At 35.0% G+C, this 15790-nt stretch overlaps 1 protein-coding gene across 1 annotated transcript in view; it reads right to left on the bottom strand.

Moving 5' to 3' along the window:
- LOC145688477 (ER degradation-enhancing alpha-mannosidase-like protein 1) overlaps positions 1–15790 on the bottom strand; it is a 90669-nt gene that overhangs the window by 14360 nt on the left and 60519 nt on the right. The window contains exons 6-9 of the mRNA XM_081762762.1: positions 15173–15293; positions 10555–10725; positions 8194–8364; positions 4725–4907 (exon numbers count right to left, since the gene is read on the bottom strand). Coding sequence (XP_081618888.1) covers positions 4725–4907; positions 8194–8364; positions 10555–10725; positions 15173–15293 — 646 coding nt within the window. The remainder of the gene's footprint in view (positions 1–4724; positions 4908–8193; positions 8365–10554; positions 10726–15172; positions 15294–15790) is intronic.

Raw genomic sequence — 15790 nt, 5'->3', positions numbered from 1 at the left:
TCGTTCCACTTAATACTCAGAACGTCACTGTTGGCCAGCATCCGTACCTGGCGATTATGCAACCACACACAACGGGCATGAAGGTGTCCACCCTTTTGTATTTGTTCCAGATATCAACTTAATACAAACGAATTAATGTTACCTGGTAGAAACCCTATCAATTCATATCCATTTAGACCAATTTTCATTTGGCAGATTATCCGGAACTCCCTACGTTCCTTTGGGGAATCCCTTGCGCGTGCTGGTAGGATTGTGAAACATGCAAAATTCAATACAGCAGGTATGACTTCTTCAGTGAATTTTTTACCCGTCCTCTTTACGTTGGATAGTTTCCGAACTATTGGCGTCCGAAAGTCATTTTCCCACGCTTTCGGCACCTTGTAGATCCGAAAATATGACCGATAGCCGAAAGTTCAATACAACTTTTTTTCTTGTCTGAGTGGCAGAAGTCACCTCCCAAGAGTTGTAACACTTATTTTGCAACACCCGATATATATATATATCTATCTATATATATCTATATATATATCTATCTATCTATATATATATATATATATATATATATATATATATATATATATATATATATATCTATATCTATCTATCTATCTATATATATATATATCTATCTATATATATATATATATATATAGATATAGATATATATATTAGTTTCCTTATAGAAAAGCTATGAAAAGTGCAGACTCGTTGAAATCTCGAATTCCATTTTTTTTTTTTTCCACGATCATTTTCCTATCGTCACTCGAAAGTGAAAACGGATTTTTGATGTCTGTCTGTCCCGATTTAAATACGTAATTTGCCTGAAGGCCATAACGTTCAACATATCAGAAACCAATTATAAATTTCATGTTTTTATAGTTTTGCACGGAAGGTTTTAGTATTTTTCCTATCGACAAAAATACTTGAAGTTTGTTGAAGGATGGAAATCAAAATTTCCACTCTTATTGACTTATGATTTTATTCGTATTTCATAAATCAATATCCCTATAATATATGACGTTTTCCTAGGAGAAAGAGGCAGTTTATTCTTAGGGGTTGGTTCTTTCATGACTATTTTCTTAAACAATTTAGGTAATCTTGTTCATATTTCCTAAATAAATATTTCATTAATATGGGGTTAGTCATTTCTCATGGGAAGAGAAAAATCTGCAAGGGATAGTTTACTCTTAGGGAAGTGCTTTCCGAAGAATATTTTCAATAACATCTCAGTCTTTTCTGTTGATCTTGCATAAACATATATTTAATTAATGACACGACACTGCCGTAAATATTTTCTCATTTAAAAATTCACAAAGGGTAGTTTATTCTCTTTCACAAAGACTCTTTCCAGATGATATTCTCAAAAATAATTCAATAATTAAATATGTAATGAAATATGAACAAAATCGACTAACACTATAAGGGGACTGTTGGAAGTGGAATTGTTCGGACAATTTTTTCACATATGTCGCAGGTGATTTTAATCATATTTCATTAATAAATATCTCATTAACAACCCAATAATGCGAAGTATATCATTTCTCGTGAAATGATCAACGAGGGTTAATTTATTCATGCTAGTGAATTGTTTCGGAGACTTTTCCCCAAAACTGTTCATGCGACTTTGTTCCTATCTCTCAAATAAATACTTTACAACTCTGCAATACAGTATGTCATGTCATTTCTCATGAAAAACTCTATAAGTAATAGTATGTTCTTTCAGGTGAGTTTCCTTTGAAGTTTTCGAAAACCTCTACTATACACAGTGTGTTTCAGATAAAACATTCAGTGTTCATAAAGTGATATACGGGAATGTCATAGGGTTCACTGACTCCAGAGTACTGTTTTTCCCATGGGGCTCCCTATCATGGGGCACTAGGGGGTCACTCGAAAATCTTTAAACAGGAAGGTATGTCATTTCAAACGCCATTCAAAATAATATGAAAAAGCAAACAACTTTTGTAGAAAACTGTTTTGCGTAAGGAGCACACTTTACGAAATGGCCACCATTTAAATGCGAGTTCTTACAGTCAGATAAAACGTCCAATGCTTATAAATCACAAACAATTGAAAAAAGGATAAAACAAAAAGTAAGATGGGAAAATGTCAGAGCACATTGAATGAAGCGTGCAGTTTGTCGCACTGGACCCCATATCATGGGGTACTAGGCGTGAATCAAAACTTTTGAATGGGAAGATATGTCATTTGATTATCATTACAACATAATGATCAAACAACGTTCCTTGTAACAGTTGTTCTTGCTGGGAACGTTTATGAAGACCAGTTAGATACAATGACTGCGATTGTCAACACTTGAGCTAAGCAAGACGCTTTCAGATTTGATAAGTACATCCACTTCTTTGGGTATTACTTCTTAGTTTACGATTAATGTCTCAAACTCAAAATGCTACTTTCAAACTTCAAGATTGGTTTCCTTAAATAGAATAAACAACAGGAAGAAAGGACAAAAGGTAGATAATTTAGAGAAATTATTCGAATTTTGACAGAGTAGGAATAAAGGAATAAAGTAATAAAGTAAACTGTCTGTGAAGTCATCTGTGTGACGTCCATTTTAAAATTATTATTTTTCTCTTCTGCACTCGTATTTCACTACAGTATGTGCACTTATGACAATTTGGATGCTTTACTATACGTCACACCATGCGACTTCTATTTCACTTCTCAAAATTTATTTTTACATCGAACATCTTTGTCTGAATTTTGGAACGATATCTGCTTTAATTTTGCAGTTTTTCTCTTATACTATACTAGCAGCGTTCACCCCGCTTCGCTGCGGTCACCCCGGAACGCAATAAACTTTGTTACTTAGATAATTTTTACTTTTTAGCTTTCAAGTGATATGATAAAAACCATAGTAGATTGCAGTAAATGTTAACATTATATCGCCTGTCATTTATGTTAACCCGCCCCGCTTCGCTGCGGTCACCCCGGAACGCAATAAACTTTGTTACTTAGATAATTTTTACTTTTTCGCTTTCAAATTGCAGTAAATGTTAACATTATAGCGCCTGTCATTTATGTTAACCCGCCGAGTGACACGGTCATGCGGGTTGCATATAAATACGTTTATTTTTATACCTATGATGAACTAAGAAAGGATTTGTACGTTATGGACACTTGAATGGTCAATTATCTCGAGACACTGGTAATTAAAAATTAAAGTGATATGATAAAAACCATCTAGGGTCCAAATCCTAATAACCCCCCAAAAATGAAAGAAATTGGTTCAGCCGTATTAGCGTGATGAGCTAACAAAGGATTTGTGCGTTCTCTTTTATATAATAGATTGTATTAACAGCTACGGTGAAAGAGCTCACATTTAAATTATGGCCATTTCGTAAACGGTGACCCACAAGAAAAAAATTACTGCAAAAGTTGTTTCTTTTTTATGATATATTCCAATGATATATCAAATAACATAATTTCCTATTTAAAACTGTCAAGTGACCCCTCTAGTGCATGACAAGTGATAAATCATAAGCACGGGATCTTTTGTCTGTGTGTGCATGGGCTCACATTTAATAGTAGCTATATCGTAAATAGCACTTCACACGAAAAAAAAAATCCTACAAAATTTGTTTGCTTTTCATGCTATTTTCAATGATATATCAAATGACATACCTTCCCATTTATAATTTTCAAGTTACCTCCCTCCCCCCAAGATAGGGAGCCTTCTGGGAAAAACAGTACTCGCCATTCAATATCTTACAGGGTAAGTGCTCCATTTTATCTTCAGCCGTTTATCTGTGTGCAAGAACTCACACTTAAGGCCACAGAATTTTTCAGACGCCACACATATTTAACATTAACTGTCTAGGAACTTCGGTTTAGTATGACACATTGGTTACATATTCAATAATTTCTTATACCACTAATTATAATTTAATTTTTGAACGGAAGTTTGAAGTTAACTATGTAAGTTACATGAAGAAAGAAAGAAAAAAAAGCAGCGCCAAATAGAAAAATGAAATGAAATCTCTTACTTTAACGTTCCATGATTATGCCCATTAGACTACGAGAGACGAATGATTAAAGTAAGTGAATGACAATGGAAGAACTGGTGGAATGAGAATGTAGAAGAAACCGGCAATCCCAGAGAAAACCCGTGGACACGATTTTGTCCATCATAGACTTACTTGACCGTGATCGAACCAGGGACCCCAAACACCAGAAGTAAATGCTCTTATGCGGAGCCCCCGTGTTCTCGTGTGCCCTACAGGGATTCTTACATTGTAACATATACGGAAGAATTGTTACATCTTTAGTTTTTTTTTATGAAGAAACATTTTTTGTTTGTTTTGTTTTTCTACATGTATAACCAGTTTATCAAGAAGTCTTATTTCAGTTTTAGCACCCTTGTGTCAAAAGTGTAAAATGTGTTTACAACGTGATTCGATTTTCATCTGAGTAACTTAATCCGGTGAAAAATACAACAGGGTAAGTGCTCCAAAACGTACAAGAAAACTATTAGAAGAAATTCAACGAAGTAACTGTTTCGCTTGTCCTTTTAACAATTTGATTGAAAATGCGTAATTTCTGTCTTAAAGACAATACAGAACTACTGGAAATTTTTGACAATGAAACTATGTCTAAATACAGCACAAAACCAGTAATGAGGAACTAAAATACAGCACAAGAAATACGTACGCAACATTAAAAGCACAAAAAATACGTAGTTCATGTATAGATTATTCGCTACTTACCGATGGTTCTGATATATTTGCTGATCGAGCATCGACTACTGAAACCACATTCTCTTTTTCAGTCGCATTTTCATTACCCCAAGATTTCTTACGAAACTGTGGCTTCAAGGGAATCAGATGACCTTCTGTTGTGAAAACGAATTTGTTGAAGTTCTTATTCACAAAATTTTCCTTGTCAAAGAGCTGCAATACAGAAAATAGTGAAAACACGAAAGTAGTGAAATATAAGAAGTACTAAGCAAACAAACAAAAGCCATAGTAATGATCTATTTTGCTATGTGCTTCATCAAATAGGGAAGAAGTACGAAAAAAATAAGAAAGAAGCTATGAAGCATCCACATGGGCGTCCGCCACGTTGGAGTGCCATCAATGTCGTGTTTTATATCTTTTAGGTATTTTGAAAGACACGACGTTACAGCATCATTGTATTTGATATCACAAATATATTCTTTCGGTCTTATGTGTGGTCTTTGTAATGTCTACGTAGCGTCCTAAAAAGTACATGAGACTAGATTAAGACACGCGGATTAATGAACAAACTTTTATATCTGTCATATTTTTTCGCTGCTTTTAGGTTAACGTTGTGTCAAAACGATGCTTTTCCTTTTCGAAATTGTTAATTGTTCGAAAAGGAAAATCCACATGGGCGCTCATGCGGAAGAATTCTGCTAAACGTAAAATTTTATGCAGAACTGTTGGCCCTTACACGGAATGCGTATTATCTGATAGTAATTTTTTCTAAGCTACATGCCATGCAGTCAAAAGGTGAAAACTCCCATACAAGGTATAAAAACTACATGTCTTCATTGATCTATGAAATTCCCAGATATCATTTCCATCAAGAACTTGTTCTAGGGTCAGTAAAACCGTTCAACAAGTGAAAGAAGACCATGTCAAATACTATAAGTTTATGATACCTTTCTATATGGCAGAAATATAATAAATGCTACTTAGATTGTCCCATTTTATGCACGCAGCACTGTACATCAATTGAGACTACCCCTAACCCTATTTAGATGAACTTTTTCTAAATATATCAGTATTATTACACAATATATACCGTATTCGTTCGCGTAATGTCCGCTCTTTTTTTTTTTCTTTACTAAAATCGCGGTGTCAAAATGCAGGTGCGAACATTACGCGGGTCATTCAAAAAACGCTCAATTATCAGTCACCAAGGGATTGACTCAAAATCCATAAAAAATATATAGCTAGTATATAAATTATTTTATTTAGCTTAAAATTATATTTTACACAAAATAAAATAATCCACAATTATTTTGTATAATTTCTTCTAAATTTTTAAATAGAATGTCTGGTGCCAGGAGTACGAAAATTGGTACCGTATTAGAAATACCACAAGACGTAACTTAGATTTTCAAGCTGTGATTTTAAGGGTGCGGACATTACGCGGGGCCTTTTTTTTTGCCCTTAAATAAATATCTCTGAAGTTGGGGTGCGGGCATTATGCGAGCGTATACGGTATTATAGAACTAGACAAAAATTCAATAACACTAGTATTTCAAATGAAACAGTTGGAAAAGCTACTGACTTTTATTTAAAATTGTGCTGGAAGTGAAATACAGATATTGAAATGCAGTTTTGCGTAAGAGTTGTTTAAATTCCTGAAAGAAGAAACTTTAAAGAATACATAGATCGCAAAATCATATGAAAAAATATCTATGACAATAAACGTCTGCAAACACAAAAATGCCGCCTGGTGCATGCTTTCTCTATCAAGCTAGTAAGTTGTTTGAAACCACAAATACATTGCTTGATATCCCTACAATTGTGACGGCAAGTGACAAAATTACTCGACTCAATCATACTATTTAATCCAAAAATCGACAAGCTCAGTTTACAAATAAGGCAAAAAGCTTTAATTGTGGTTCTCCAGGTAGAGAAATTTAATAAAGCTGCAGTACGATTTTAACGAAGTACAACGACAGATTGTCAGCTGAGTTTGTCCATATACAATTCATATAATTTATTGTTCCAAAGAAAGATTTTATGTATATTACACTTTTGTCAGAAGAGTTCCCGAACTCATGTAATGTATATACATTCAACTAAATTAATGGATTTTGTTCTTATCAAGGTAGTCTCCTCTACTACTTATACAAAGCCGACAGAGTTTCTAGAAGTCATGGAAGCAAGACGGGATGATTATCAGCAAATCTGTCATAGATTTTTGGGTTGCTGAAATATCTTGATGTCGCTTTCTATTCAGCATAATTTTCACACGAAGAAATCAGGAAGGAATCACACAGCGAGAGTTTTGCCAGATATTCCTGTACCAATATAAAATTATGGGACCTTGCATTACTAAGATGAACCATTGCCCAGATGCACAAGTCAACTCGACAACGCCTAAAACCTGATGCAAATATTTCAGCACCTTAATGCAAAAGTCGAGGCTTGTCATCAATCCTAGCAGAATCTTGTGTCAGTAAGTGCGATCAACATTCTCTTTGTTTCGAAAGTTGCAGCTTCATTTGAGAGTCGTATTCGTAAGATCAACTTTCATCTTGAAGAATAATATTAAACATGAATGTGGGATAATTTCTGGCCTTTTCCAACAGTTCGGAGGCAATCGTTCTTCTCATTTCCTTCTGTTACTCTGTTTTATTGAAACGTTCCATATTTTCAGCAGTATTGTGTGGTTGAAGGGTTGCCTGTTTGTCGATTGTCTTTCACTGTAACTCCTCTCCCAAAGCCTCTCCTGCGACTTAAACACACAGCCTCTCAATAATGGTTAGTCATCATAGGGTTACGGTATCATGTTACACGTTTCCATAGGAGCTTTTGCTAGTTTAACACACAAATTAATATTGACCCTCTATTTCACCTCCACGTCCATTATGTCACTTGTATAACTCCAATTAAATGAGCCAACACCGCGAATAGTATAGTTAAGCACAGATTATCACTTAGTGAGTTTATATGGATCCCTTCTTGAAACATGTTTATTTATAACACATATCTGATTACATATCAGGTAACAAACGCCCAATTCGTGTGTCAGATATCATAGTTTGGGAGTTAAAAAATGCGCAGATGGGTAAATTTCTGCAGTCTTTCGTACCCATTCGTAGCCAAATGGTTAACGCGCATGGTTTGTCTGCGCGTGGTCTCGCTCCGAACAGTAGGCCCCGTTTCACTAGTTCCGGCGCTGAAAAAAGCCATGAAGTTCCAATTAACCAACCAAGCGACTTTTTGTAGTTTTAAATGGCATTTCATTTTCGTCGGTTACCAAATCAATTGCTAAATATGTTTTTATTATTTTTAGTAAAAACTGTTGTTATTAAATAGCAAAGTATAAATTTGTTTACCAGCAACTCTAGTCACCCTGATTTTATGTGGTAGAATTACTAACTGGAAGGTAAAAATTAAAGTTTGAAAACTATATATATATATAAAATTTCGTGTTTATTGCTGTCCATCTATAAGGTATCTACTAAATACTTACCAAGTACAGATATTTGCAAGTTTCACTCAAGAAAAAGCTTTCCATCCTGTCTTCCAAAGTTTTATCTAGAACACTATGGACTGTAGCATAACCACATTCTGTTCTTGTATAGTTGTTTAAGCTCTGTAGTATTTCCTTTCCCACATGAAGGTAGAAAGGATTTTTGGTTGCCTACAGTAAAGAAAAACAATCCTGCAATTTACTGAACACCAAAATATGGACTTCTTGCAATAAACATCATAAAAGTTTGCAGCAGTAACTTACGAGTACACTAAAGTTCAGGTGTACACTTCAACATAATAACTGAATCTGAAAATACTAAACTATAATAATATATATATATTTTACAGCGTGCTTCAAAATAACACCGACAACGTTTGGGAGGTGATTCCTGACTTCAAGATAAGACAAAAAGTATAGACCACCCTGGGTGCAAAAATGCTTCTTTTCGGAGTTATAGGCTGCTGAAAACATGCAAAAAATCTCTAAAGGTCCATAGGTCCAAAACTATGGGACCTATCGTAGTCGGGTCAAGACTTCACTTAGGAACTAGTATGTGCCCTATCGAAATATCCTAGTTTCAAAATCCTGCAGCACTTCTGCAACAATTTTTATAGAGAGAGTTCAGCTATAAAACTCTCCAACTAACTCGGCATTTAACTTGAGTTACTCACCAACTACCTCTATAAAAACTGTTGCGGAAGTACCGCAGGATTCTGAAACTTGGATATTTGTATAGGGCACATACTAGTTCCTAAGTGAAGTCTTGACCCGACTACGATAGGTCCTCTAGTTTTGTAGCTATGGATCTTTAAAGTTCGTTTCTTCATGTTTTCGGCGGCCTATAACTCCGAAAGGAAGCATTTGTGCACCCAGGTTGGTCTATCCTTTTTTCTTATCTTGGTGTCAGGAATCACCTCCCAAACGTTGTCGTTGTTGTCTTGAAACACCCTGTATATATATTAAATTCAGTATTGAAGATTAAAAAAAAAATCTTACGTAGATGTTTCTGCAATCGTTCAAAGCTAAAAAAAAGTACTGAACATGGTCAAACTTCACAAAGAATAGAGGATAGCACTTGTTACCAGTACTTTACTATTTTAATTTTAAAAATATTAAATTTCAAGTTTTAATAAATAATAATAATAATAATAATAATAATAATAATAATAATAATAATAATAATAATAATAATAATAATAATAAATGATTAAGAGTTGTCGAAAAGTGTCCTGTAGTAGAATTTTTACTTAGACAACTTGACAGAATACTATACTTTCCACTTTTTTCCATTAGATATATAAGCTACAATGGCCAATAGAACAAATAAATTTAACAGAAAAGTTGAATTTCTAAGAGCGCGAAGTGAATGACTGTACTGAAAATCGAACCCGAGGGCTATGCTTACTGCACGGTGTGCTAACCACTACGTTAGCCAATCAATTTTTCGATCAGCCACATATTTTCACTTTTGAGGGTGGTGCTCAGTTATTCAAGCCATACGAACTATACCACAACTTCTGTTATGCTTTGAGAATCCAGTTTCTATATTAATGAACAATATGATGCTTGAATTATTGATAAACGGAGAAACTAACTATGTACTACAGGAGCCAGTGCAAAGAAATTCTAATGCGTGGCTGCTCAGGAAACTGACTAGGTAGCCAGGTCATTACCACACCGGCACGGTATCTCGGACACTCAGGGTCAATTCTCGATACAGTCATTGTTTGTTGCATTTAGTTTAATCCATTAGAATTATATGACGAGCTGTGTCGTGCGAAGTTTTAAACGTTTAATTCATATGACAACCAGAACTCGCTAAGTGTAGACGGTCAATATTAACGAAAGTAGTACATTTCCGTGTGCACAAATGTCTCAGACTCACTCACTCTTGTGGACGATATACGTGGTCGGATATTTTCCTTGTAAATATACTGTCATGTGCTTGCAGTTGGGCATTTAAATCTGATTCCGACGGGTTAATTGAATTCGTACCCATAGAGTATGGTCTGGGAAAAAAAAAGGTTTGATTTTTCATTGATCATCAATAAAAATATTACTGAAATTCAATTAACTTCAGTAATGTACATAACTTGAATATTAATCCTCGATTAGGAAAGGTAATAAACGAAAAATACATGGTTAGAATTTTTGTAATTATTGAAACAAAAAAGCGTTTTAGTGTCTAATGAAAACAATTTCAAGTATTTTGTAGTACACCTGCAATTTCGCGAACGTGTTTTCGTTCTTTACTTCAACACAATTTATTCATTTATTAAAACAGAACTTCAAATTTATTTCTGCGTAAGTTTTTATTTCATAAATGAAATAATTGGTTTCACCCAATATCATACTCACTTGATACAGAAAATACGTCGATTCAACAAGCTCTGGCCTAAGAGGATAGAAAGTAACATCAGGCGAAAGTCGTTGCCAATTGAACCGTTCTGGTAATACTCCAAACCGTTTCCATATAGAATAATATAAGGCATGCGTACAAATGGCTTCCTCAATATCTCCGTATAATACCTATTCAAATAAAAGAGAAAACAAATCATAGTTGTGTTGTAAAGCAAATTTCTTCCTCTAACAACAAGTACAAACTACGTATTGTATCCCTTCCCCTTCCTCGCCGATGTCATACACACACATTTTATTCATAATGAAAACGAAGGAAGTAATAGTAATTTTACCTTAATAATCGTTAGTTTGAAATATTGCTCATCAAAAAATAAATAAATATATAAAATAAATACAATTCATGACAACTTAAACAAACTACTAAGTGATAAGCAGTAAACAAAAAATACACAAAGTTTTTACAAATAATAGTGCTTTGTAGGGTCATATAAGAGTATTTATCATAAACTAGCATATATTACCCGCTTCGCTAAGTTGAAATGAAAATTTAAATGCACAACTCCGTATCTAATGTGTTTAGTAGTCGTGAAATATGCTGTTTTCGTTTTTAATGCCATCGATTTAAACAACATCGGAAAGACCATTGATCATCTCGGCGACCCCGACAACCATGAATTCCACACTGATATTGATCATTTTTTTTCTTTCTTTCTTTCTATCTCTCTCTGTATATATATATATATATATATATATAGAGAGAGAGAGAGAGAGAGAGAGAGAAAGAGAGAGAGAGATGTATTTCCCCCATGTTGCGGGCCATGGCATCGAAAGTGTTACCGTTCATCTAAGCGACCCAGAAAACTATAAATTCGACACTGATAGTGGCCATTTTCGATCATTTTTATATCTCTTTCTCCCCTCTCCCAAGTGGTGGGACTGATTTTGGATTTAAACCGGATCGGAAATGTCACCGTTCATCTGAATGATCCCGAAAACTATGGATTAGACACTAATATTGGTCATTTTCGATTATTATTATATATAGCTCCCCCTCCCCTCCTCCGTGCTGCGGCACACGGCATCAGAATTGTCACTGTTAATCTCAGCTACCCTTAAAACTATGGGTTCGACACTAATATTAGTCATTTTCAATCATTTTTAAATGTTTATCCCCCTCCCCTCCGTTGTACCCTCCCCAACTCTCAGGACTGAACTTAGATTGAAACAGCATCAGAAGTGTCACAGTTTCTCTCATCGACCCCGAAACCTACGGATTCAACACTAATGTCGCTGGTTTTTGATTATTTTTAAATTTCTCTCCCCCTTCCTCCCCCTACGGTATATATAATTCACCCTCCTCCGTGTTTCGGCACACGGCACCAGAATTGTCACTTTTAATCCCAGCTACTACTAAAACTACGGATTCGACACTAATATTATTCTTTTCGATCATTTTAAAATGTTTATCCCCTCCTCTATGTTGTAGCCTCCCCCACCCCAACTATCAGGGCTGGATTTGGATTGAAACAGCATCAGAAGTGTCACTCTCTCTCATCGACCCCAAAAACTATAGATTCAACAATAATACCAGTCATTTTTATCATTTTTAAATTTCTCCTCCCCCCCCCTCCCCTTCCTCAACGTTGCATCGTTAAAGTGAATAGCCTAAAGTAATCCCTGACCCTAAACTCATGTATGTTGAAAATTTCATTGAAATCGGTCGGGTGGTTCAAAAGTTTTTAGGTTTTATTAGTTTTTATTTATACGTCCTCCCCCCCTCCCCTAGGATCTACCGTTAAAATGAAATTACAAAAATGTTTCCAGATTCAAACCTCATGTATCTGGAAAATTTGATTGAGATCGGTCATATAGTTCAAAAGTTATTAAGTTAAAAAATATAGTCACTTTCAGTCTTATACAAATTGATTTTTATATATCTCCCCCTCCTTCTTCTCCCCTACGTTGCTCTGTCAAATTTAAATCATAAAAACGATTCCAGGCCTAAACCTCATCTATGTTGAAAATTTGATCAAGATCGGTCGAGTGGTTCAGGAGTTATTAAGTTTTATTTATTTTTTTAACACCTCCTCCCCTCAGTTCTACCATCAAAGTGAATAGCCTAAAACCAGCCCAGCCTGGAACCTCATCCATGTTAAAAATTTGATCGAGATCAGTCGGACGGTGCAGGAGATTTAGTCACAAACAGTGATTTTCAATTTTATATATATAGATTACTATGTGTTACTCTTAGTTTCTAATATTTTGAAAAGTTCTGAAAATGTAATAAGATGATGTCTACTTTTTCCTTTTAAAATTAGTCGCAGATTTTGTCACGTCCCAAGTCTGGAAATTTATTGGCGCCTATTAAAAGAAATTAGCAAGAAAAGGCTACTTATCACTTTCTAACCTCTCTTTCATTACTACGATAAACATGAAAAAGAGCCAAGGTGATCGTGCACCATATCTTACGACTTTCATTTTTTTTTGTTTTTGTTTTTGTTTTGTTTTGTTTTAGCAATTATTCGTTTGCTGGTATATCCTAACTATATATAAAACTACACGAACTGACAAATTAAAGGGGTACTTCCCGTTGACGTGGAAAGTTTAAATTTGGCATGATTATAGCTTTTCGGAGCTAACCGAGAGGAAAATTGCCAAAAAGTGAACATTTTTAATTTTTAGGGGTCTAAAGGGAAGATGAAGAAATTCACAATGTTATTTAAATGGGTCATTTTTTTATTAATTTTTATTTTTATTTTATTTTATTTTATTTTTTTACCTATAATCTCATATTTTAGTTACTTAGAATTGGAATAAACACTTGACATCCGGTATGCTTGTACGTTTTCGTTAGCTTTCCCTAAGTAAATCATCAAAAATGAAAATTCTTAAGTGTAGGGTGGTTTTATGAGGAGCTGAAAAATCTTTCCCATGTTATCTATATGGAATATTTTCTACAACCCAAAATGTTTAGGTATTTTCGGCAGGATTAGAATGATGAAATTTGGCATGGTTGTAGCCTTCCGGGACTAACCCACAGGAAAATTGCCAAAACTCAATATTTTTAGTTTTTAAATGGGTCTAAAGGAGGATGAAGGGAAATTCTCATGTTATTTAAATGGCGTTTTCTTGGGATACAAAATCTTATCTTTTAGATAGTAGAAAAAGGAAAAGAAACTTGAAATTTGGTAGAATTGTGGTCCCGGAGTGGTCGTTCTACGTAAACACTCCTGGGACCGATTTTGAGAGTGAGTGGCTCTTCTAGGAAGCGTCAGTAACTTTTTCACTCTTTGCACGTTATTGAATTCACATCTATAGAGGATATGGTGTGTTAAAAAATCGGTGTATCCTCTTTCATTAATATCTATATTAAATCACAAGCGTCATAAGGTGCCCAATATATATATATATATATATATATATATATATATATATATATATATATATATAGTGATTGTCCAAGCATAGCAGGGGTTTGTAGTACAACCCACGTGGTCTGATTGAATAGTTATGGTTGGGAGATGTAGGAAACTAGCCACTGGTTTCACTGACAATTGTTACTCCTAATTTGTTGTAAGGACTTTTAACTAAGAGAATCGCTTACTTCACTAATGTCTATTATTGCTGATCCTAATGAGATATCACAATTGATCTTTCAAATTTTATAGTCTTTAATTAAATAACCGTTAACAATGCTGAGGAAACTGGCATTAACTGTTTAAGAAGAATATCAAATAGTTTTTAGAAGTACAAAGAGTGAAAAGATGATTGACTGGACCGGGAATCGAACCCTCGGCGGGACCTTCGGCAAACCGTGCCGATGCATTAACCACTAGGCCACCCAGCCTGTTTCCCAGAAGAGCCACTCACTCTCGAAGTTAATGCCAGTTTCCTCAGCATTGTTAACGGTTATTTAACTAAAGACTATAAAATTTGAAAGACCAATTGCGATATCTCATTAGGATCAGCAATAATAGACATTAGTGAAGTAAGCGATTCTCTTAGTAAAAAGACCTTACAATACATTAGGAGTAACAATTGTCAGTGAAACCAGTGGCTAGTTTCCTACATCTCCCAACCGTAACTATTCACGCAAGACAATAAACTTATGAGAAATTAATTGAATTATTTATTTTAACGTTCCTTTTTCTTGCTTGTAGGGTAATGAACACAGACGATAACTGCAACTGAAATCAGTAGGATAAAGAGTATTGAATAGCGCAGTCGAAAACCCCAAAAAATCAGAATATGGTGTTGTCGATTACGAACTCGTATGTTTTAGATTGAATCAGGAACCCTGTGAGTACCAGAATGAGCGCTCTATCGCTAAACTGCTGCAGCTCTATTTAAAAAAACTAAGTGTCGGATGTAAGAACAGAATAATCACCACAAATATCGGGTATTCCAGAAGTTCAATATTTCGAATTAGTACCTACGGCTCTTATTGTAAAATCATCTCTGAGCAAACAGGTCATTTAATATTTCTGTTAATATATATTTCGTGCACGCATGATATTTAAGTAAAAACTTTATGCTCGAAAGGAAAAAATAAGGTTTAAAGAAACACTCATAAAGTTTAGAATAAGAGAAAAGAAAAACTTGCAATCTCATTTACCTGGACGCCCGCAAACGAAGCTTGCAATGAATCGATCCAAGAGGTCTGTATTGCTCCACTCATCATGTCTACGTTGACATATAATGGATGATCTCCTACTCCATCATTACAATGCTTCCTCCTACATTAAAAAAAATACGTGAAATCTTCTTTAGCATAATGTTCTACGGTTCTGCTCTGTTAGGTATGAGAAATAAACGTCAGTGAGCAATGGTCACATAATTAGTGAAATGATCAAGTGGGAGGAAACTAGAAAATAAGGAATCCCACATGATCGAGGATCGAACTTCCAACGCTTTGTAACGTAAGTAAGTGTGCGTTCTAACTGAAGGGATGTTACTTTTGATAGTAGTCATGTAGTCTTGGAACCGTTTCACTGAATTTCAAAATCACTGTATACATATAATCTTAATACATTAAACAGATACAGATGGTGATCAGAAAAATGGAAACACCTGTAGTTGGCAACACGTCAGATGTATGGGTTGGAAGTGGTGTCGTGGCGCCCGCAGCGCCGGACCGCTGGTGGTGGTGTGTTAGGTCGGTCTCCATACTACGTCAGGCGCAGTGGAACAGAAGTGTCCAGTGGCTGCAGCAGACGGAAGTACTTTAAAATGG

This window comes from Thermobia domestica, chromosome 6 (assembly GCF_964235325.1).
Source record: "Thermobia domestica chromosome 6, izTheDome1.hap1.1, whole genome shotgun sequence".
In the NCBI taxonomy this organism is placed as follows: domain Eukaryota; kingdom Metazoa; phylum Arthropoda; class Insecta; order Zygentoma; family Lepismatidae; genus Thermobia; species Thermobia domestica.
The sequence above is the reverse complement of the archived record's forward strand: the minus strand, read 5'-3'. Positions and strand labels throughout refer to the sequence as shown.